Genomic DNA, 22,322 nt, shown 5'->3' with positions numbered 1-22,322 from the left:
TCATCAGCATCGTCCCCATTTAGCCTGTGAACTGTGCGCACTGGAAGCCAGTTTTCCTGGATAGAACACACAGAGTTTAGGTTTCCAGGCTAGCCCATATACAGATGAACTGGAGACATCTGGTTCTTGGGGCTATCATTCCATCTACTTCACAGATGAGAAAGGTTTTGGCGGACTAGCCTGAGAATTTTAACACCACTTACAATATTATATCGATAGGAATACATACATTTGGAATTTCAAACAAGCAATCCCTATAGTTGTAAGTTAAAAGCTGTGGTTCTTTAAAAAAAAATAAGAGTGGGGTAGGAGAAAGGGGCTTTAACAGAATGAAGCTTTGTCCATGTATTTGTCCCACTGATCAAAGACCTACTGTGATCCAGACCTTCTGCCAGCACGGGGAGGAGGTGTTAAAGATGAAAGGATGTGGTGCCTGCTGCCTTAGCAGGAGCATCCCACCCCCGCCCCCCAACCCCGGCTCCCAGCTGGAGGAACTGCTTTCAGCACGGTGCCTTGTGCACAGTAGGGACAAACTCAAGGTCAGTGAAATACCCTAACATGTGCACTGCCTTTGGGGTCTTGGAGTTCCTGTCCATGACACTGCTGAGTTTCCCCAGAGAGACCCTCTTAGAGGATCAGGGTCAAACCCCAAACACAGTCCCCTGGAGCAACCTCCCTGCAGTTTTTTGGGCAGTTTCAGTCTTCAGCAAGTCCTGAGCAAGCACTGTGCCCGTTGCCAGGAGGAATACAGACCCACCTGGCCCTCTTGACCTGGACCTCACTGCCCAGGGCTCTCCCCCTCGCCTCTTCCACTTGGTCATGCCACTCTGCTCTCTGGAAAGGCCAGGTCGAGTCCCACCTCAGGGACTTAGCCCTGGCTGTGGCGTCTCCCTCAACAACTTTCCCCTGAATATCTGCATGCCTTCCTTCCTCATCTCCCTCAGACCTGACTCAAAAGTCACTGTCCAGTGGAGACATCCTGGCCGCCCTCGAGGAAACAGCACAGCAACTCCCACCACCGCCGTCTCCTGCCGCCTCACCCTGCTTAGCTTTCCGGACCACATTTATCCTCTAGCTAACACACTCTATATTTGACCTAAAAGAGGTTTACTCATTGTTTCCCTTCCCCTATCAGAATGTAAGCTCCCAAAGGGTAGGGATTTTTATCTGCCCTGCTGTGCTCCCAGTGGTTGGGACATGGTCAACATTGAAATGTTGACTGGATGACCGAGGATCACATCAAGGTCCATCCCTCGAGGAGCTTTTCCATCCACCAGGCACCCCAGACAGGGGCCTGCCACAGGCTGGCCGACCGAGGCCATTCTTGCTAAATGTTACGTGCGTAGTAAAAATGATAAAAATTCACACACAGGAAATATTGTAAGAGGACACGTCAGGGAAGCTTCTGGAAGGTGACAGAAACCCAGTAAAACCATGAGGGAAGACCATGCTAATAATGGTAACAGTAACTGCCATTTACTGAACAGCTGTCTTGCGTCAGGCACAGCACAGAGTAACGATCATATCGGCTAGGTAGTATTGTTATTCCCATTTTACAGATCAGAAAACTGAGGCCCACAGAGGTGCAGAAACTTGGCGACGTACGAAAAGCTACTAAGAGGCTTCCAAGCAGGAGCCCATGTAGCCGAGGCCATCGCTGCCCTGCCCCCAGCCTCTTGCTCTCAAATTCCCACTGCTGGCACCTGAGGCCCTCTCTGGCTGCCAGAGCCGAGTCTAGCCTGAGCAATCCACAGGCCGCAGGTGCCCAGAATTAAACTCCCCCCTACTCCCAACCACAGTGCCGTGGCCACCAATCCATCATCCCCAAGGACAGGATGTAGAGCCCCCATCAGCTGGAGCATCTGAAGGGCCGGGCCTTCCAAAAGTGGCTCTGGATAGGAGTTCAAGGGGAAAAAAAAAACTGAATCCCAAAATAGAAGCCAGACCTTGCCAGGGGTTCAGTCTCAGCTGCGAGAGGTTTGTTATCTTATCCCAACCACCAGCTCCAACCATATCATGTGTTGATGGAGGGGCTCAGTGGGGAGGTCAGAGGGGGCAGAGGACCCAAGGGTTTAATCCTGACCCTTTACGTGTCATCTGGGGACCCATGTGGTGTGCTTCCTAGCCCCCCCAGTGTCAAAGTCCTCAGGAGACGAAGTCATGTACGAAGCCACAGGTCCTCAGCCTCCCAGGCAACGCACGCTCCACACACTGCCTCTGGGTCCACTCCTTTTCTTCAGGCTCAGGGCCAGGCTCTCAGCGTTCCATACCCCGGCAGAGCCACAAATCATGGCCATGACCCCCACGGGTGCACGCAGCAGAGGGCAAAGCACAGGCACAGAGAGGGCAGAGGAAGTGCAGCTCGTTTTGACGCGTACGGATGCCTCCAGCTGGTGGCAGGAGCAAAAAGAGAACTCCCAACTAGCTACCCGGCCTCTGGAGGCAACCCGTCAAATCTCCAGGGAGCTCAGCAACCAGCCCCCCACCCCCCCCATCGTAGGCTCTGTTTGCTGCAGAGATCTGGGCTCAAACCTCGTTGACTGCTGTGTGAGAGAGAGCAAGATGCAGCACCTCTCTGAGCCTTGCTGGCCTTGTCTACAAAACAGGGCCAGGGCTCACGGTGGGTGCGGATTAAAGGACACAGTGGGCGAGAAGCCCTGGCCCAGGACCTGCACCTAGAAAGGGCTCCACTCACACACACTCTCTGACTCAACTTCCCTACTTCCCCTGCCTGGGAGCCGCGACGTCCAGAAACCGTGGGGAAAGGAGGCTGCCTTTCTCCGGCTGCCAGTGAGTGATGACTGAAGCAAATGATTAATCCCGGCTTGAACCAAAGTTCAGACACTGTTCTATGATAGACCTTAACTCTGACAGAAGGACCTGTTTGCCAATCCGCCGGGGCTCAGGGCAGCAGAAATCCCTGGGTGGTCACCTCTGGCACCCCTGCCCTCCCTGCCAAGTGACCGTGTCCCTCCCAGGTGCTGGGCACCGTGCTGAGTGCTCACTGAATCGATTTCAGCCCAGGAGAGAGAATTCAGGAAAGAGTTTCACTCTCTCGGAGTCCCGCCGCTAGCACCGTGCCAGGCCGGCGAGGCTGCCTTCTCTGTTGTTACAAAGAGAAATTCTCCCACACAGGCAAGGCCCTTAAAATAGCCCTTTGGGTCTGGGCCATCAGGAAACAGAATAAAGCTGGGTCGGAATGGGGCCTACCATGAAAGACTTTCCAAAGCAACCACTTCAAACACCAGGGACAATCCCTTCACGCTCAGAACCCTTAGGTGGGCAAAAGCAGCAAGGCAGGCTTTCTCCACAAAGATCGCTTCTGCACGAAGGACAACATGTCCGGGCAGCAGAAGTCCCCGCTACCCCTGGGCAGCCCTGGAGAGGGACCAAGTGTGTAAAGCACGGTGACGGCGTGAAGCAGGCCCAGGCCGGGGCAGGGGGTCCAACACACCTGGCTTTGTGCGCGACGAACAATGCAACCTAAACTTTCTGCACCTCGATTTCCATATGAGTAATATGGGGTTAAAAACGCATGCCTTCAGGGCTGGTGTGGGGACCAGAGATTTTAAGTAAAATGCCTAGCAGTGCCTGGCATAAAACAGGAATTCTGTGGGTGGTAGCTGTAGGATGATGATGTCCACGAATTAGAAGCCAAGGTCTACTTTATTACCAAGTGAGAATATTCCCCGGAAAAAAGGAACAGTGAGGGCTCCCTACCAGGGACCACTAGGGATAGGCCAAAGTACAGGCCCACACCTACTCGACCCCGTACCCCACCCGGCACACCCTGCAAGTCCACTATACCCCACCCCTCTCTCCCCAGAGTTGAGTGATCGATTTCCACTAGGCTCCAGGGATCCCAGAGACAGACTGGAGGGCCCCACATGCATAAATTTATGCTGCACTGACACACACAGAGGAAGGGACTCTGTCCCCACCCCACCACGTCCCTCCACCCAGGCTTGGGGAGGGTGGCTTCCTCACCAGCCAAAGGGAAATGACAGCAACGGGCCAGAGAAAGAGCCAAGTGGAGGAGCAGAACACCCAGCTGTTTCCCGTTTGCTAACTCAGCGCCTGAGGTCACTTCCTCCCCTCAGGTAACAGCAGGGGGAGATGTGACTGGAAATAGTTCTGTCTCTTCCCATTCACAAAAAGGACAGGCGTGGAAAGAAGCAAAGTGTAGTTCCCAGAGGCAGTTTTCTAGAAGATGTCTTCAATGAGGGCCTATGGTGAACCTAGTCCACCCTGGCTACCAGGCTTCTCAGAGGAGGTAGCATGGGTGGGAAACCTTGTATGAAAATTCCCCAGAGGTCAGGAACAGCTCCCCTTTGCAAAGCATCCCTAGCCCCACTCGAGTAAGAAGCCCGATTGAGGATAACTTGGGACCCTCCCCACAGCTTTTTTTTTTCCTGGGCCCAGCCCTTCCCCACGCAACTGTCACACCCACCCTCCCCTCTGCAAGGCGGGCCAGAAAGGAAGCAATCACCCCATTTTCTAGATGGACAACTGGAGATCTAGAAGGGGGAGGGGACATGTGGAAGTTCTCACATCTGTGGAAGTTCTCACATCTGCAGAAGTCAAACAGCCAGGCCTCAGGTGGGATCTCCTTGGGGCCGGGTCACCCCTGGTATAACATGGGATTAAGGGGCCGTGAGGGGCTGTGGGGACAGGGCAGCTTTTGGAGCCAGTGGGCCCCTCTCCATATGCAGCTTATTAGCTGCATGGTGTTTGGCAATTTATTTAAGCTCTCTGGGCCTCAGCGTCCTCACCAGGACGACGTGGGTGCCAGCATTTGGGGGGCTGTTTTGAGTTTCCATGTAAAACTCTTAGCACGTAGAAAACATTCAGAAATGTTAGCTGTTGTATTTATTATTACATTCCCCCTAAAGAATCAGGCTTACTGGAATATCTGGCAGTGTGGCGGAGGTTTAAGTCAAAAGGCGGTTTGAAGCATCGTATTGAAAACTAAAACCGGGGCGCCTGGGTGGCTCAGTCGTTAGGCCTCTGCGGCTCAGATCATGGTCCCGGGGTCCTGGGATCGAGCCCCGCATCGGGCTCCCTGCTCCGCGGGAAGCCTGCTTCTGCTTCTGCTTCTCCCTCTCCCTCTCCCACTCCCCTCTGCTTGTGTTCCCTCTCGCTGTCTCTCTCTTTGTCAAACAATAAACAAAATCTTAAAAAATAAATAAATAAACATAAAAATAAAACCAAAGAGATGTTGAAGTCAAAGGCAACATTAGTGTGAATGTTCGGGGTGACAACCTAGGCTCCCAGCAAGCTGTTTAGGACTAGCCCCCAGGCCCTACAAGGATGGGGGTTTCCTGGGGCAGCCAGCCGGCTCAATTGGTGAAGTGAGAGACTCTTGATCTCGGGGTTGTGGGTTCGAGCCCCACGCTGGGGGTAGAGTGTAACTGAAAAAAAGAATAAATAAAAAGAAAAGAAAAGAAAAAGCTAAAAGTTACTTAACAGCAAAAAGGTTAGGGGTTTCCCCTCTCGTGCCCCCGGGGTGCGTCCACGGCAATGCTGGGGAATGCAGACGGAAATTACCCCAGAGGGCACGCCACTGTGACACACGGCCCACAGGCCAGGGCCCTCCACGGGTGACGCCCTAAGCCGCCCGCAGCTCTCCACGCTGCACTCCATGCTGCTCCCTCGTCTCCTCCTCCTCCTCCTCCTCCACCACCCTTCCCCCCGCAAGACATCTGGGGGGCAATCAACTTTTATGAGACTGCCTGACCCCTCTGCGTAAGAGCTATAAACAAAGAGGGCTGGGCTCTGGCCTGCCCACTAGAGTCCCCACTGCAGAGCTAGAGAAAGGGCTCCAGTTCTTACCTCTGTTCCAGCCACTGCTGCAAGAACAACCCCAGCTCTGGGACCCACCAGAAGGACCCCACAGGGACAGTCAGCTTCCCCTCCCCCCCCCACAATCCTTGGGGGAAGAGGATTCTCCCAAAGATTACTGTGTAGTAGTCTACACAATAAACTCAATTACCTCCCCCGGTATTTGAGGCTCTCAGAAGCTGGCCCCGACCTTCCTCCTCATCCTTCTCCCCCACATGGGTTTTGCCCATATTTTCCTTGCCTGGTCCACCTCCAGCACCTTGGCTTTTTCCTTTCTTGGAATGCCCTTCTTTCCCCTCTTTGCCCACCTAAATCCTACTCCTTCCCAGGCAAACCCTAAGTCCTCCTCAAAGCCCATCGTGAGCCTGCCTTCCCCAGCCGGTCTTCCCTGAAAACCCCAGTTCACAGAGAGCACTCCCTCTCCTGAAAAGCTTTAGGACTTAATTATTATTAAAGCAAATACCTATGTTGTGCTTCACACACACCGGGTACTGTTCTAAGCTCTTTACCCTTACTAACTCACTTAATCATCACCACAACCCTATGAGCTAGGTCCTAGTTTCCCCACATTTTTTGTTTGAGGAACCTGAGCTGCGGAGAAAGGGGCAGCTTGTGCTGGGCCCCATGGTAGCCAGTGGTGGAGACAGGCTGCCAGCCCAGGGACAGCAGAGCCCACGTGCTCTCCCGCAACGCAGCCTTCCAGACGTGCATGTCACCCTCTCAGGGGGAACTACCCGCTCTCGGTTATTTTCATCCCCCTCTCACGGACCCAGCTCTGACGGGGAAGAGAGCCGCAAGCTCACAGACTTCCGTGTCAGAGACCAGGGTAAGAATCCCAGCCTTGCCAATTACTCTGAGAGTCACAAAAACACCCTGAGCCTCAATCTCTACATCTGCAAAGTGGGGATGAGAACACCTCCCTACCTCACACGGTTGCTATGTAGCTCAAAGAAAAGGCCGTCTGAAAGGTACCTTCCACACTGCCGGGCACATAGTAGGTCCTCACATATTGATTCTTCCCCTTCTCTCCTCACTGTGCATCTTGACACCCTCACTGGACTCTGCTCAGCACTTGCCAAAGTGCCTCACCTAGCAGTTACTGGGGGTGCGAAAGGGGCCTTCCTGCGGTTTGCCCTCCGGCCCTCCTGTGCCCATGTCCAGGCCCTTGACCTCTCCACTCACCTGCTTTCCTGTGACTGACTCTGCTACAGGCAGCAAAAGCCTGGCCCCGGCGAACAGTCACATGTAGCTCTGGGAATCACCTCTTGAAATGCTCATCACCCTACTGGACGCTTCCATTATTTTTGGCAATTGCCATGGCAGAGAACACCTCTGGCCCTGGCCCTGGCTCAGAACCTATTTCCAAAGCCAGAGCTCCACCTCATTTCCCACACACACCCCTTGTCCTTCCTGTTCCCTGGATCCCTGTCCTAAACCATTATCCCTTTCCTGGATTCTCAGAACTCAAGAGGAGTAAGTGTGACTACTGTACATATATGTTTGATTTTGTTTAATTAGGAGGCAAAAGGGAACAGAGTTGCCTCTTTGACTTTTTTTCTGGCCAAGAACTGGTCTGGTCAGTGACTCAGGCTGAGGAAATTAGAAGGCAATTTCCAACAGTCCCAACACTCCTCTAATTCGTGGCCTCTGCTGGCCCCGGAATATCTCTTTGGAAAATGCAGTGGCTGGCACTTATATTTCTGGAGCTGGAATCAGTCTCCTATGACATCAAATAGGCTTATTTTTCCCTTCCTTCACCTCCCCTCTGCCTGCCACCACACACGGTGACTGCAATCCTGATTTGTCCCCCCCAAACCCTCACTCAGCTCCCAAAAGAGTCGTGATACATGGCTGGTTGTGCTCCCTGTTCCAACGGCCAGTAGGATGTGGTTGGTTTTCCATGAGCAGGAAGCTTTGTCAGACCTGTGAATCACCCCTGGATCACTTGCCTCCTTGGAAGGAGAAGAAACTTTTCTTGTGCGTGTGTGTGTGTCAGAGGGAGAGACAGAGAGAGACAAAGAGAAAAAGAGAGCAGGCAGGAGTGCTAACCCATGTGTGGCACTGACCTTGGGGCTAGCGTCCTGTTGTGACCTTGCCCTTACTGAACCACCTCTTTACTCCTCTCCCTCAACCCAAGTCCCTTCCCTTCTCCTGCCCAGCTTACCAGGCAGGCCCCACTAGATCGGCTCCAGGAAGCCCTCCAGGTCTGAACAGCTGTTCCTTGTTTATCTGTTTCTCTTGTGTGTTGGGTGTTTTCCACGGGGCATGTCGCCCAATTTCCCATCCCACTATGAGCAGCTGGTCCTTCCTTTTCGCCTCAGCCTTTCCTTTTCTCTCAGCTTCACCTACCAGGTCCTAAGCGAACTCTAGCGTTCTGGTGATCGCCAGATGGAAGGAACAGCAGATGGAAACTAGTGTACCCTGAACGTGCTTGATAGGGGCCAGGTACTAAGTAGAACACTCTACCTGAAATTATCTCAATTTTCCAAAAGTCCTGTGAGGTTACGAGTCAGGAAACTGAGGCCCAAAGTGGCCGGCCCCAGGGTGGCACAGCCAGGAAGGGCCAGAGGCTGGATTCGAACCCTGATCTGCCCCACAATACTCGTTCGGGAATGGAACCGGCCCCGACAAGGCCCTTTCTGCAGCTGCATGTCCTTCCTCCGTAATGCTGGATCCACACTCTAAGGGCTCAGAGAAAAACTGAAGGGCAGAGAAATGAATGGGTCTGGAGCCAATTCCTAAAAATGTACTCCCAGGACCAAGACCAAATTCTTCGATGATCTAAACACACAGGAGAATGTACTATTTCCACAGTGTTGATTCTTAAATTATCACCTCCCGTAATAGCGGGGACCAGCCATCATCCTGGATCTGCTCCGTTCTCCCCGCCTCACCGTGCTCGCCCTCCACTGCCTTCACAAACTCACCTCCGTAGTATGAGGTGAACATCCCATACAGTGAGGCGGTCCTCCAGGACACCCCGCACTGCTCTCGCGAGGACAAGCAAGCCTGAGCCTGGCCTCCCCACCCTGACTCAAGTTGATGAAAGGGCCCCGTTTTAGATTCATATCCTCCTTGGGAGGCAAGCTAACCTGAGTTTACGAAGATCTGCCTTGTCCTAACTGGGAGACTCTGGGCAATCTCCAACCTCTCCAAGTTCACCCAACTGTCTAAAGAACTCACAGAACCTACCCTGGGTTAGGGTGCATTAGGGTACATTCAATGAACTGTCACAATCCACGAAATCACACATGTTAAGCACGTGCCACCACCAACGCACCAACTACTAACACTGGCTATTATTTACATTCCCTAAAGAGTCCTGGAGAGGATCAGAACATTCATGACTGATACTTGTCTGAAATAATCAGGAAAGGAAACCACTCTAAAAGCACAATGCCTCCCAAATCCAAACAAACAATCTGTTTGTTCTAGAGAAACGAACTTCTCTCCACCACCGAAGGACTCGACAGACGCCCACACACGCGTGTGAGTGCAAAGAATTATGGTAAACCTGCGCTAGGAGCCTTATGGAAGGCTTTGAAATGAAGTTATCTGCAGGTCGCATCCAGCATTTCAGGACCATTTGAAAGACAAGTAGCCTGAGGCCAAAGCCACTTTACCTAAGGTCTCCCCAGCCAGGCGCAGCTCGTAAGAGCTAAGAGAGGAACCCAACTCCAGGCCAGGAAGCCTGGCCTAAGCAGCAGGTGCCCACTTTCCCCAAGCCCCACCCAAGCAGGGGCTCGGCAGAGAGGAAGGAAGCAAGGGCTGACAGCACCATCCAAATGATAGAAGCCACTTGCCCGTCTTTCATAAACAGACCCTTGGTGTTCAGGCAGCGCCCCTCGTCCTGGAGACAAGCACACCCTTTGCTGGATGTCCTGAGGAAAACTTCGCAGTGTGTTCCCAGTGTTCTGGAGCCAGCAGAGCCCCTCCTGCTTGGGCCCCAGGCCTCCCGTCAGCCAGCTCCAGCTAACGTGCACATCCCATAAAACCTCTCTGCTCTGCAATTTGCCAAACCACAGACTAAGAATTCACCGTCAGTGGAGGAGAGGCGGGAAGGGGGCATGCTTCTCCAGCACAGAGGGCTTCCAGAACATCTGTGACTTGGGTGCACCAGAGTACCTTACCCAGAACACTTGACCTTCTGGTGTGTGGCGTCCACCGTGCAAGGGCCAAGAGAGGAGGAGATCCTAAGCTTCAGAGGCGCAAGCTCCCCCAACCTGCTCCTCCTGCCCCTCTGAGCCCTGCTGACACTTTCTATTATGGGGCCCCCTCTCCTTATATTATGTCCCATTGATGCCCCAAATATGTAGGAACCTCTGACGATCACCAGATATCCACCAGATCACCTAGTCAACTCCAACCAGACTTAGGGTACTTTGATGAACAAAACCCACACCATGGGCAAAAGGCCAGGCAAACCCAGGTGCTATTAAGAGCTGTGTTGCAAGTGACTTTACCCCTTCTGGTTTTCAGTTTCCCCATCTGTAAAATGAGGGGTTGAGCCTGAGGAGTCCTGCCAGCTCCACAATTCCACAACATGTAACACTTTCTCCTTTAATTGTTTTCCACAACCTTACTTTAGAGCTCTGCATGGCCCCAGCTGTTCAGTGACATCACTCCCTGCCCCAAACATAATGTCGATTCTTACATGGGAAGCAGAGATGTCCTGGGAAACACTGTCCAAAAAAGGGAGGAAATGATCATTTCAAGGGAATTAGACAGGACTTCTTTTGTGTTTCTCACATAGAACAAGTTATTGTCAATCTTAAAACCCGAAATCTTTCTTTCTTTCTTGCCAGACCATTAATAGCTGCTTTCCAAAAGTGCTTTCTTAGTCAGAATCTCACCAACAATAAGCTACCATTTAGTGAGTGCCTGTTAATACGCCGGGAACTGTGCTAAGTGCTGTTCATGGATGATCTCACTTAATTCTCCAGACAACCCTATGACATAGGTACTCTTATCATCCCCCCCTCAACAATGAGGAACCCTGAATCCCGCAGAGCTTAAATAACCTGCCCAAAGTCCCAAAGCTAGCTAGTGGCTGACCCTCTGCCTCAGAGCCCCACAGCTAACCACCTTTCCGTACTGTCTGTGGTGGGTTCCCAGTTGCTTTAGCAACATTTCTGGCTTGTTGCCAGCGTACCCTACCTTGTAATCTCGGGCATCACTGGTCAGAGCTAAGATGTGCAGTTTCACCTAAAATCAAGAGCAGGGAGAAAGCAGCTGCCTGGGTCCCAGCAGAGAGTGCCATCTGTTGAACATAGGGCCAGGCTTAACTGAGAACTAGAAAACAGAACCCCTAAAACTTAGCTTGTGACATTTGAGCAAAACGGTTAGGAAGGCCGACTTGATACTAAGTGCTGGGATGTGCAAAGGGACATCTGTACCTGGAGTAGGGTGACCACACACTGGCCCAAGTCCTCCAAAAGGAGCTTTCTTGAAATGGCAGCTTTCTTGAATTGAAGGTGCTTGCTTGCTGAGCCAGGTATCACAAAAGGAACAACTCTCCCATGGGCACCCACCTCTCTGTCTGGTCCAGGAACCAGACTCCTTAGCTTACCTCCTCTCCAGTCTGAGCCCAGTCCCATTTACTCCACTCCAAACAAACAAAACAAACAAAACAAAAAACAAACCCAAAGTTCAGAGCTATTGGCGATAAAGACAGAAAGAGTAGCCTGAGGCTGACGTTGGCACAAACCCCAGCCCTCTTCCAACAGGGAAATGAAAGGCATTTCTCAGAGATCAATGGGCAGTCTAGGGCAGCAACCTACAAGCTGTTTTAATTGTTTAAATTAATGCTTTGAGCATTCTAAATACTCCTTTAAGTGCCTAATTTGCAAACAAGATGCAGTCCTTCTGCTCTGGGTGCCTGGCTGTCTCTTCTATCTCAAGTACAGGAGCAAAGCGGTTCAGACAGGCGTCCTCAGCCATTAAGGACACCATGTTTACTTCCTAAGGTGCCAAGGATGGGAAGACAGGACCGGCTGAGATGAAAGGCGGACGCGTCACACAGACCCCGGAGCTCAGCTCAATCAACCTTAGCCCCTTCTCATTAATTGTGGGGAAGGAAGGGGGAGGGGCAGCCGGCCGTTCCTTGGAGACCACAGCAAACATTTGCCTCCTCGTGTCTGGAGACGGAGCATCACTTAAGAGGAAATGAACCCGGTTAAGGGTCACGTCCAGAGAAGGGATAAAAGGAAAAGCCACAATTCTCCTCACACCGACGAACACAATGACTTTAAGAAGGAAACCAAAGCTCGGGGCTGAGGGTGGAGGTGGGGCAGGGGGCGCGGCGGCTTCCCTCGGCCCACAGATCCAGGCCTAGGGAGGCAGAGCCCAGGGCAAACGTGGGAGCACAGCGCCAGGCTTCCTTCCCCTGGGCGAGCCTCTGAAAGCATCACGGTCCGTGTCAGCGTGAGCGACTCAAGCCCCCAGGGAGGGCCAGGGAGATGCTCTTTCCCAACCGAGCTTCTCAGCGAGGGTTTGACGAAAGCTCCCCCCACCATCCATCAAAGCTCCGGCGGACAGATGACTTCACCGTTGTAACAGACAAGGGCAGCCACTTGCCAATTCCAATGCCAAAAAAAGAAAACGGGGGGCGGGGGGAGTGGAGAAAGGACAGAGAAGGCTTCCCTGGAGATCACAGCCCTGCGAAGAAACTCCACAGCCAAGGGCTGCCCTGTGGGCACTCAGCTCCGGGACTTAGCGGGTGGGGCGAGGGGCCCCCCGGGGGGGGGGTCCGCCGGGGGGGGTCTCTGGCCAACCCCCCGCAGGGGTCGGTAGGGGCAGTACTCACGTAGTGCTTGGAGGGGTTCCTCCGCTTCTCCACGTCCACCACCGTGGCATCTTGCACGCAGTAGGCCAGCATCTTCCCCCCCACAAAGCGAGTGGCGCCCTCCAGCGGCGTCACCTTCTCATCCCGGTCGGGCTCCCTCTTCTTGTCCCGCTTCCCGGGTCCCGGGGCCACCCGCCACTCCGGCCCGGCGCGCCGCTGCCCGGGCTCCCGGCGCTCCCAGGTACGGCCCCGGGGCGGGGACGGTCCGGGAGGGCAGGCGGGCTCCGTGCGCCCCGGGCGGCTCCCCGTGGGCCTGCCGCGCGCCCCTTCCCTCCCGCGCCGCCGCCGCCGCCGCCGCCGCCGCCGCCGCCGCCGCTCTCCGCCTCGCCCGCCCGCTCTCTCCGTCGTCCGCCGCCCCGTGGGTCCGGCGGGAACTGGCGGAGCGGAGGAGGGGCGGGGGTGTGTCCCGCCGGCAAGGGGACGGGGCGGGGGCCCCGGAGCCTGCTGTCAGCGCGCTGGGGAGGGGCTGGCGGCGCCCCTTGGCCGCGCTCCGGCTCCAGGGGGCTCGGCGCTGGCTGAGGCTGTGGGCGCAGGAGGCGGAGGCAGGGCCCGGCCGGCAGGGAAGGGAAGGGAGGGGAGGGGAGAGAGGGGAAGAGCGCGGGGAGGGGCTCCAGGCCCGGGGGAGGGGCTCGGGGCGGCGGGGAGGGGGCTGCAGCCCGGCCCGGGAGGCCAGGGTGCGCCGGCGCGCCCCCACCCAGCGCAGAGCGGCCTGGCACGGCGCTGGGCTACTTCGCCCGGCACAGAAACTCGAGGTGGCTTCGGAGGGAGGAGGGGCGGGGGGAGTGAACCCAGCGCGCCCCCGTCCTGGCTTTCCGTCTTGGAGCGGATTTGTGCCTTTTTGTCCCCACCTTTACGTCCCCCTCCCACTCATATCCCCAGATCCTTGTAATGAAAAGTAGTTTATTACCCCGCTGTTACTGCCCTGGGTCCCCGAGGAGGAGACGGGAATGGGGAAAGGGCCGGCATTAAATCCTTCAAACCAGAGCCTCTTTTGATAAACCACCTGCCCCCCTGCGGGTCACAAAGGGTGAATTCTCCCCGGAAATGTGATCGATCCACTGCCTGAGTCGTCCATCGATCTGGGCCCGTGTAACTAACCTGTGACATCATTTACCAAGTGAGGTTACAAGACTCTGCATAACACCACCGCCTTAAGCCCGGGGCTCCCCTGGGACCCTCCCCAGGCGGGCGAGGAGGGAAGGGACCACCCAATGGTGGGAAAATCCACTAGATTGGCCCCCCCACCTACACCCCTGTTCATCATTGGCCCCAGGCTCTGGATTTCTCACCACTTCTCCCTCTGGTCTGGAAAACTGACTTGTGGCCACTTGTCCATCCAGGGACTCGGAGCACAATTACTATTTAATTGAATTTACACCCCCTCCCGGTCTATTTCATCTATTCTTTTTCATTCTAGTTTCAAATATTTAAAGAGGTAGTATTTTCACAATTAATTCTATTGTTTCACAAACACAATAAAGCTTTGTGACCATGGACCAATGTGAAACATCTGAAATGGGGACAAAGAGTTTTATGACCTTACTGTATTAACAGTTTCTTCCCTGCACTGTCAGAACCCATGTACCAGTCTAAGATTATTCACACATTTGCTTGGTACAGAGTACCCCACTATTCATCCTTCTTGATAAAGAATGCTAGAACACCAAGGGATGCCACTATCTAAATATTTGACCTTGAGCAAATCACTTAACTTAATGCCACAGGTATTAGAGTCACCTTAAGGTTCTCATTTGTCAAATGCGGGTCCTGAACTAAATGGTCTTTTAAGATTCCTTCCTCCATATACTCCAAACTCTGAGCAGTAGTAACTCCTGTGGGCATAGTTTTGAGTTCTTTGTTTTTCATAATTAGCTGGTATGGATTTTGACATTTCAAAAACAAATAATGCATCGACTAAGCACCTCTTCTGTGCTAGTTTATAAGACATTAAGAGACAGAAGAGAGAGTGAGGGAATTCAATTAATGTTTGTGGAACTGAAAACTGAATCTAATTGACAAATGCGCATCCCTTCCCTCAGAGTAGGGAATCCAGTTGAGAAACAGGGATATTATTAAGGCAGTATCTAATAAAACGTGCATTAGGACTCCAGAAAATGGAGGCTCGGAGCAGTCAAGGGGAGCTTCATGGAGGAGGCTGTCCCTGTGCTGGGCCCTGGAGGATGGGCGGTTTGAAACGCCTTGGAATACTCATCCTCCTCTGAACTCTTCTGGGCCAGCAGCCCTTGCCCTGAGCTGTCTTGACATGTGTGTATTTGTCCATAACAGACTTCATTCCCTCTGAAAGCACCTCATGACTAGGGACTAGCTGTAAGCTATTTTATACTCCTTGGCACTCTTCAGATAGCCAAGCACGGTGCCTTGTAGTCACTGTCTGAGAATCTGTTGAGCAAATGATCAGGGGGAGAAAGAAAAGATGGAGTGAGAAGTAACATGTGTAACCTGAAGCCCAAACCAGCTAGAGGCCAGCAGAGGAGGAGGACAGTGTCTACCATGTGGAAGGGTGAAGGGAGGGGGCCAGGCACAGGAGAAGGAAATCGAGAGAGGAAGGAGTGTGGGATGTCCGGGCAGTGAGTGATCTTGACATTAGGCCCAGGGCTTCTCTATCAGAGATGCTGGAAACCCTGGTGGATGCTGGGGCAAGCATCCTGGGAGAAGGTGATCTGGCAGTGATGCTCAGTGATGGGAAGGAGAGGAGACGAGGTGTCACTTGCTTTGAGCAAGACTTGTTCCCCATGGGGGTGGGAGCTACACCTGTGATAGGCCCTCAGTGCTGAGCTCCCCTCAAGGGGAGGGCTGGTATCTAGGAATCTGGGAGGGCCTCTGAAGATGAATCAAGACAGACTGTGGGTTCACTGTAGAAGAATTCATAATGGCACCCAGCCACTCTTCCTCTGTGGACCTCGAGGCATTCTGGAAGTGCTAAGTAAGTCTGAGAAGCCCCTGGTGAGGAGAGCTGGTGTTCAGCTGTTGGAGGGAAAGAAGAGGAGAGGGGTTGGCTTGCCCTGGGTCCCCTTTTGAGTCCGAGTAGTGGGCTCACCTAAGAGGCACCAGTGGCTTCCCATTTGCGTTCCTTCTTCTAGACTAGGATCCACACTGAACATGACTCTAAGCACAAGGAGGACGGACCTAAGGCCCCATGCTCCTCCACTCTCCTAGTGACTCAGTGCTGGCCTACAGGGCGTTGGTTTCCCCAGCCCGAGACGCCAGGCAACCTGACATCTCTGAAATTCAGGGCTTATTTATTTATTTATTTATTTTTAATTTTTTTGGTGGGCAGCAAAGCAAAGCTTATTGAGTGGTAGTAAAGTTTATTGAGTGATAGTACAAAGCTCCTGAAGAGGGAGGGGACCCGAGAGGGTTGCCTGAAATTCACGGTCTTGACACACAACTTGAGTACTGCGAACCTGCCCGCTGTGCTCCCGAATTACCTCAATTAAAGGGAGCGGCTGAGTGGCGGCACCCACCCCAACTCCATGGTGCCAAAGTCTTTGGGCATTACTAGGTGGGCAGAAGTAATTTAGATCGGGGGGGGCGCGGGGGGGGGAATCTCTTCCCTCCTGGAGCCGTATGTTCAAGAGGCTGTGAGTGTAAAATGGTACAGCTCTCCCTTCTTGCTAGGGTCATTTCAACCTCACATGGATCTCTCTCCCGAGAGTGCTTTAGGCATTTCTTTCTGTGCAGCACACTTTTCCTGAGTGCCTGGCACTCCCCCAAAATGACTGAGACCGGCCGAAGGCCCCCTGGAGAGGGGACTGTGTCTCCCCTGTTCAACTCCCCAGCATGCCTGGCACATAGTAGGTACATTGGTTAGTCTGTGTTGAAAACATCTGCTCAAGGAGCTAGTGCTGGAGGAGAGTAGGTAAACCCCTATTTTGCATCTACGAACTGGGGATGACTTCAATCCAAGGACATCGTGTGCGTTCAAATGATAGAGTATAATCATAAACATAAATAAAATAAAAGTGTAGGATAAATAAGGGAAAGAAGACTCAAAAGAAAGATGCAACCTGACAGACGCCTGAAAATCCGATTTTTCAAAAACAGATCATCGTAAGATGCTTAGAACAAAGAATCTTCCAACTGGAAGGGATCCGAGAAGTTATTTATTCCTCTAAGTTTACGAAGGAGCAAGCTGAGACAGAGAGAAGCTAAGCAAGTCGCCCAATGCCATAGAGCCAGGCAGTCCCAGCCCAGTAGTCTTTCTCTGCCCAGCCCACCCTGCATGCTTAGGAGCCTCTTCACAGGCAAGAAGAGTTCATTGAAAGAGCACACTCAGTGCACTGACAAACATCTGCAGATCCAGACTGTTGCTCCCCCTTGAACCCCGAGTCCCTCATTCCAATTCTCCATTCACACAAGCATCACATGGCTGCCTGGACCCCCCATCGAGGCAGGACGTCTCTCAAGGGCAGGGACCCCGTGTGTCTCCCTGGAAATCCCCTCAGCTCCCTGTACACAGAGCCCACCCTGCTTCCTCTCCCATGTAGTCTTCATGACCGCCCCAAAGAAGCCAAACACAGGAAAGCCCTGAAAACAGTTATATGCTAAACAAAGGCACAGTACCACTCTCCCTCCTTTTCAGAAAGTTTATGGCCATTGCTAACCACTCATTTGGCTACTAATCATACATTGCCCTGTGACAGCCAACTGCTACTGTATCAACATCTTTTTATTGCTCTCTAACTTAGTGGTGTTTAGGTGGTGCCGTCTAAACCAGTCAGAAACCTGGGAAGGTCTGGAGGACTGTGAACACAGACCCTGGCACCACCCTTTCCCTCCCGGCCCCCACCATAGCACCTGGCCACCTGCCAGCCCCGCGCTCCCATCCAACACAAGGGCTCTATACATTCCAGGCACTCAAGAAACAGTTGTCCTTTTAAATTTCTGGGCTCTCAACAGACACCTGTGGGTGCTAAGCTGTCTAAGAAGAGCTGAACAGAGCTCTAGAGCAGGGCTTACACAACCTGGTTTCTAGTCCTGCTCGACCACAATCCAGCCTGGTGACACTGATGTCACTTCCCTTCTCTGGGTCTCTGATGATCTCTCTGGTCCCTTCCCTGCCATAGGATGGTGGGAAAACTACTACGTAAAGTGAGGTATAGGTGGACTCTTGCCCAGAGATGTGTAAATTTGAGTGAAATTTGGGGCCCCCTCCTGGCCAAAGTGGTTTTAGCACCTTTAACTCCGGCAGCTGGCCCCAAGGTATCCCTTTCAGTCCTCAGCTGACCTCTGGCCAGGCATGAATGACCTGCCAATTTATAGACTATGAGCATCCAGGGCATTTGTGCTTCTCTCTCTCTTTCTTTTCTTCCTTCTTTTTCTGTCCCTCTCTCTCTTTCAGATCAGCCCTAATAGTCTTATGTTTGGGGAGTGTATTAAGGATTGTTAGTCCCTCCTGAATTTGGAATAGACAGTGAGGCCAACTTCCATTTTCTCCAGAGAAAGGTAAATTGCTGGCCAGACTTCGCCTCTCTTTGGTTGCCTTGGAATGGGATCAGGATGAGGTGCTGGAACTGCCCTATCTGTTCAACCCCACTATTCAATAACTGCAGCCATAATAACAGGCCCCTCCTGCTTGCCAAACCGTCAGGTGGGGGAAGCCACTTTCTCTCTGTCTCCCAACACAGTAAGAATATCAACACAATCTCAACAGGCTTCTTTTCGTGGTATCACTGAGAGCCTCCGCCGCCTGTCTTAGCCTTGACTCTGGTAAGTGTTCTTAGGCAGCAGAATTCTTTGGTAGAACTACTTCCAAGTTCCCGCCTTATTAAATGACCAAGCCCCTGGAATACCAAAGGGAAATCTGATAACTTGCATGGCCAAGGAGGACAAGGACACAATTAGAGTCACAGAGAGAAAATAGTATTATTCTATAACTCCAGACATCTGGTCCCCAAACCAGTGCGTTGTGTTTTAAGACCCTCAGGACGGGAGCGTGGACAGTTTCGTACATCTAGCTCAGCTACTGAATATGCCTTCAGATGCATTCCTGCCTGGTAGGGGGTTACCAGCATTGTCTTGTATAAAAGATCAATCTGCATAGTTCCATTTAACCATAAACCACCAAAGATTTTCTTTTTCAAAATCCCCTGGATTTTCCAGAAGCCAGCAAACCCTAAGTTAGCCGCTGGATGACAAAAAGAACAGAACAACAACAACAAAAAATCCTTGGGGAATTCAAAGGCAGTTTCTTTAAATAGCCTGAAGCCACAAATAACCAAAAATATGAGTCTGGTTTTGGTTTGACCCTCTTTTTTTCTCTTTTTTTCAGTTCCGTATTCAAAAATGTCATCGAAATTACTGTTCTTCATCCTGTTTGAACCCATATGTCTATTTCAGGTGAAAGATTCAAGACTCTGAAAGTCACGTCTGACTCCAGCTTATGTCCTGCCTTCTCTGTCTGAAGCAGAAATTATCCCCATAGCTGATTCACTGCTTACCCCCATAGGCTAGAACAGGAAGCTTTCTTGGGTTTTCCCACCTAGGTGAATCTGGCAGGGATTTGGCCTGCCAACAAGGTGTTGCCCTAGGCAGATTACTATGATCACTTTGATTACTCTTACTGCTTACTATATGAATAGTGCATACCTTAGTTAAGACTCTGGTTTACAAGTACTAAAAATTGAGCTAGGCCAGCTAAAAAAAAAGAAGGGGCTTTATTTCCAATATACAGTGGGGTCTCCTTCTCCACAGACATTGGGCGTCTCAGTAGAACCAAGAAGTAGCAAATCTTTGAGAACGTGCTCATTTTCCCCATCCCTGCTTAGCACTGTGTGCTCTGTTTTATTCTTCTCTATCTGCAGACTGTTTTTCTCTGCTTCTTCACCCACATAGCAAGGGTCCCCAGTGCCCAAGTATCTACCAGCCTCTCAATTCCAGACACACCTGGGACCCACAGGCTGCCTCCTTAGTCCAGATCCCACTTCCCAGGAAATGCAATCTCATTGGCCCAGCTTCAGTCATATGTCCACCCTGACCCAATCAATTATCATGGGGTGGAGTCATGTATTATAAACATTTCTCTTGAGAGCCAACCCACCTTCTAAGAAAAAAGGCTGATGTGAGTGACCCACACACCCCAGAATACACCTACTAAATTATTGTTTACTTTTTCGAGGACTTCACTTGTTTATTTACTCACTCAATGAATATTTAAGTTATCAACATGTTCACCCACTCTGCCAGGAACTGGGCCTACATGTGGGGCAAACCAGACCAAAGTCCTTATCCTCAGAGAATTTTATCACCTTTAGGGAAGATATACATTGTTTTAAAAATCATACAAATAAGTGTAAAATTATAATTGTGACAAATGTTATCAAGGTGAGGCAAACATATGCTAAAGCACGAATGGTGGTCGTCTCTCGGGTGGGAATATAAAGTCTTAAATTTTAAAAATTAATTTATTTAAAAACTTAAAAATTCTATAGCGCACATGTCCTTCTGTCATAACATTTTTTTAATGTGCATTTTGAAAGGATCACTGTAGTCGCCTGGTGAAGGGCCCAGTGGATGAGGGGGACTGCGAGAAATTCTGCAGTGCAGTACAAGAAGTGACGATAGCTTGGAGTAGGATGATGATGTTGGGGTGAAGTGAAGGGAACTGCTGGAGGTAGAGTGGCCTCTGTTTGGTGATGTTGATCAGGGATGAGGGAAACAGAGGTGCTAAGGACAGTTGGAGGGTGGTGGTGGACTGCACAACTGGGGGAATGGTGGTGCTATTCAGTTTTCTAACTTTTTTTAGTCTATAATATATGGGGGCTGATCTAGTCAATATCAAAAAAATTCCCTTTAGGGGCGCCTGGGTGGCTCAGTTGGTTAAGCGACTGCCTTCGGCTCAGGTCATGATCCCGGAGTCCCGGGATCGAGTCCCGCGTCGGGCTCCCTGCTCAGCAGGGAGTCTGCTTCTCCCTCTGACCCTCCCCCCTCTCATGTGCTCTCTGTCTCTCTCTGTCTCAAAAAAAAAAAAAAAAAAAATTCCCTTTAGCTATCATCATCATCATCACCATCGTCATCATAGTAACAATAACAATAGTAATCACAGCAATTTTTTTTTAAAGATTTTATTTATTTGAGAGAGAGAAAGAGCACGAGCATGAGGGGGGAGGGAGGGGCAGAGGCAGAGGGAGAAGCGGGCTCCCCGAGAAGCAGGGAGCCCGATGTGGGGCTGGATCCCAGGACTCTGGGATCATGACCTGAGCTGAAGGCAGATATTTAACTGACAGCCACCCAGGTGCCCCTACAGTAATTTTTTTAAAGATTTTATTTATTTGAGAGAGAGAGCATGAGTGAGTGGGGAGAGGGGCAAAGGGAGAGAGAATCTCAAGCAGACTCTGCGCTGAGCGCGGAGCCCAACATGGGGCTGGATCTCACAACCCTGAGATCATGACCTGAGCTGAAATCGAGAGTTGGTCGCTTAACCGACTGAGCCACCCAGGCACCCCTCTCGGCAGTTATTTAATAAGCCCCTAGTGTGTGCTGTGCCAGGAATTGTGCTGAGTGAGCACCATGCTCGTGTATTTATTCCACAAATGGGAATTTTTTTTTTAAAGATTTTATCCACCTATTTGACAGAGACAGAGAAAGAGTCAGAGAGCACAAGCAGGGGGAGAGGGGGAGGGAGAAGCAGACTCCCTGCTGAACAGGGATCCTGATGAGCGGGGCTCCATCCCAGGACCCTGGGATCATGACCCGAGCTGAAGGCAGATGCTCAACCCACTGAGCCACCCAGGCGCCCCCACAAATGGGAATTTAGTGAAAACAAGAATGTCCTCCTTTGTGGAGTTCACAGTCTAGGTGGAGGAAACAATGAAATAGGCAAGGGAAAATCAAGACTTTGGGACCCCTTCCAATCTCTATTTTTTAAATATTTGTTCAGCATTTATTTAAAGAGGGCTGGGAGAAATAAATTTTCTTTTCTTTCTTTCTTTCTTTATTTAATTTTTTATTTTTTTTTAAAGATTTTATTTATTTATTTGACAGAGAGATAGACAGAAGAGCACAAGCAGAGGGAGTGGCAGAGGGAGAGGGAGAAGCAGGCTCTGCACTGAGCAGGGAACCCGATGCGGAACTCGATCCCAGGACCCTGAGATCATGACCTGAGCCGAAGGCAGACGCTTAACCATCTGAGCCACCCAGGCGCCCGAAATAAATTTTCTATTACATGTGCACTTCTTCCTCTACATTCAGAGTAAGGCGTTATTACATGGATTGAAAGCAATGTTTTCTGAATCATCTTTTATTTCATGGTTTTCCATACTTGGATAATGTCACTCACATACTTCCTATGAGTAAAAGTAACTTACATGGATATAGCTTCAGAATCTTAAAAGATATTTTTTTTTTTTCAGAATCTTAAAAGATATTTTAAGAGTTTCTTTTTTTTTTTTTTTAACTTTCATGGAGGTCAAATGTTTCCTATTTTTTGAAGTTCTCTCTCATTTTTTAATTTTGGGGGAGGGGAGAGGAGGAAGTTTTCTGAATAGTTAACTTCTTGGGAGGCATATTAAAAGTTTGAACTTAACTTAAAGCCAATCATTCCTTCCAAGGAAATAGCTCTAGGCCATAGAGTACCGCACATTGACCTTGCAGCTGGGGGTGACCCCTGCTGACTTAC

At 51.3% G+C, this 22,322-nt stretch overlaps 1 protein-coding gene across 3 annotated transcripts in view; it reads right to left on the bottom strand.

Annotated features, from left to right (window-relative positions):
- Positions 1–12,976, bottom strand: part of SH3PXD2A (SH3 and PX domains 2A) — a 229,086-nt gene extending 216,110 nt beyond the window's left edge. The window contains exon 1 of one of the 3 annotated variants that reach the window (XM_081822806.1): positions 12,647–12,976. In XM_081822806.1, coding sequence (XP_081678932.1) covers positions 12,647–12,718 — 72 coding nt within the window. In that variant the 5' untranslated portion in view covers positions 12,719–12,976. The remainder of the gene's footprint in view (positions 1–12,646) is intronic. The other 2 variants (XM_081822804.1, XM_081822805.1) reach the window with 2 other exon arrangements.
- Between the last annotated feature and the right edge of the window lie 9,346 nt (positions 12,977–22,322).

Source organism: Leptonychotes weddellii, chromosome 6 (genome assembly GCF_054177405.1).
Source record: "Leptonychotes weddellii isolate Sample4059 chromosome 6, ASM5417740v2, whole genome shotgun sequence".
Taxonomy (NCBI): Eukaryota; Metazoa; Chordata; class Mammalia; order Carnivora; family Phocidae; genus Leptonychotes; species Leptonychotes weddellii.
The sequence above is the reverse complement of the archived record's forward strand: the minus strand, read 5'-3'. Positions and strand labels throughout refer to the sequence as shown.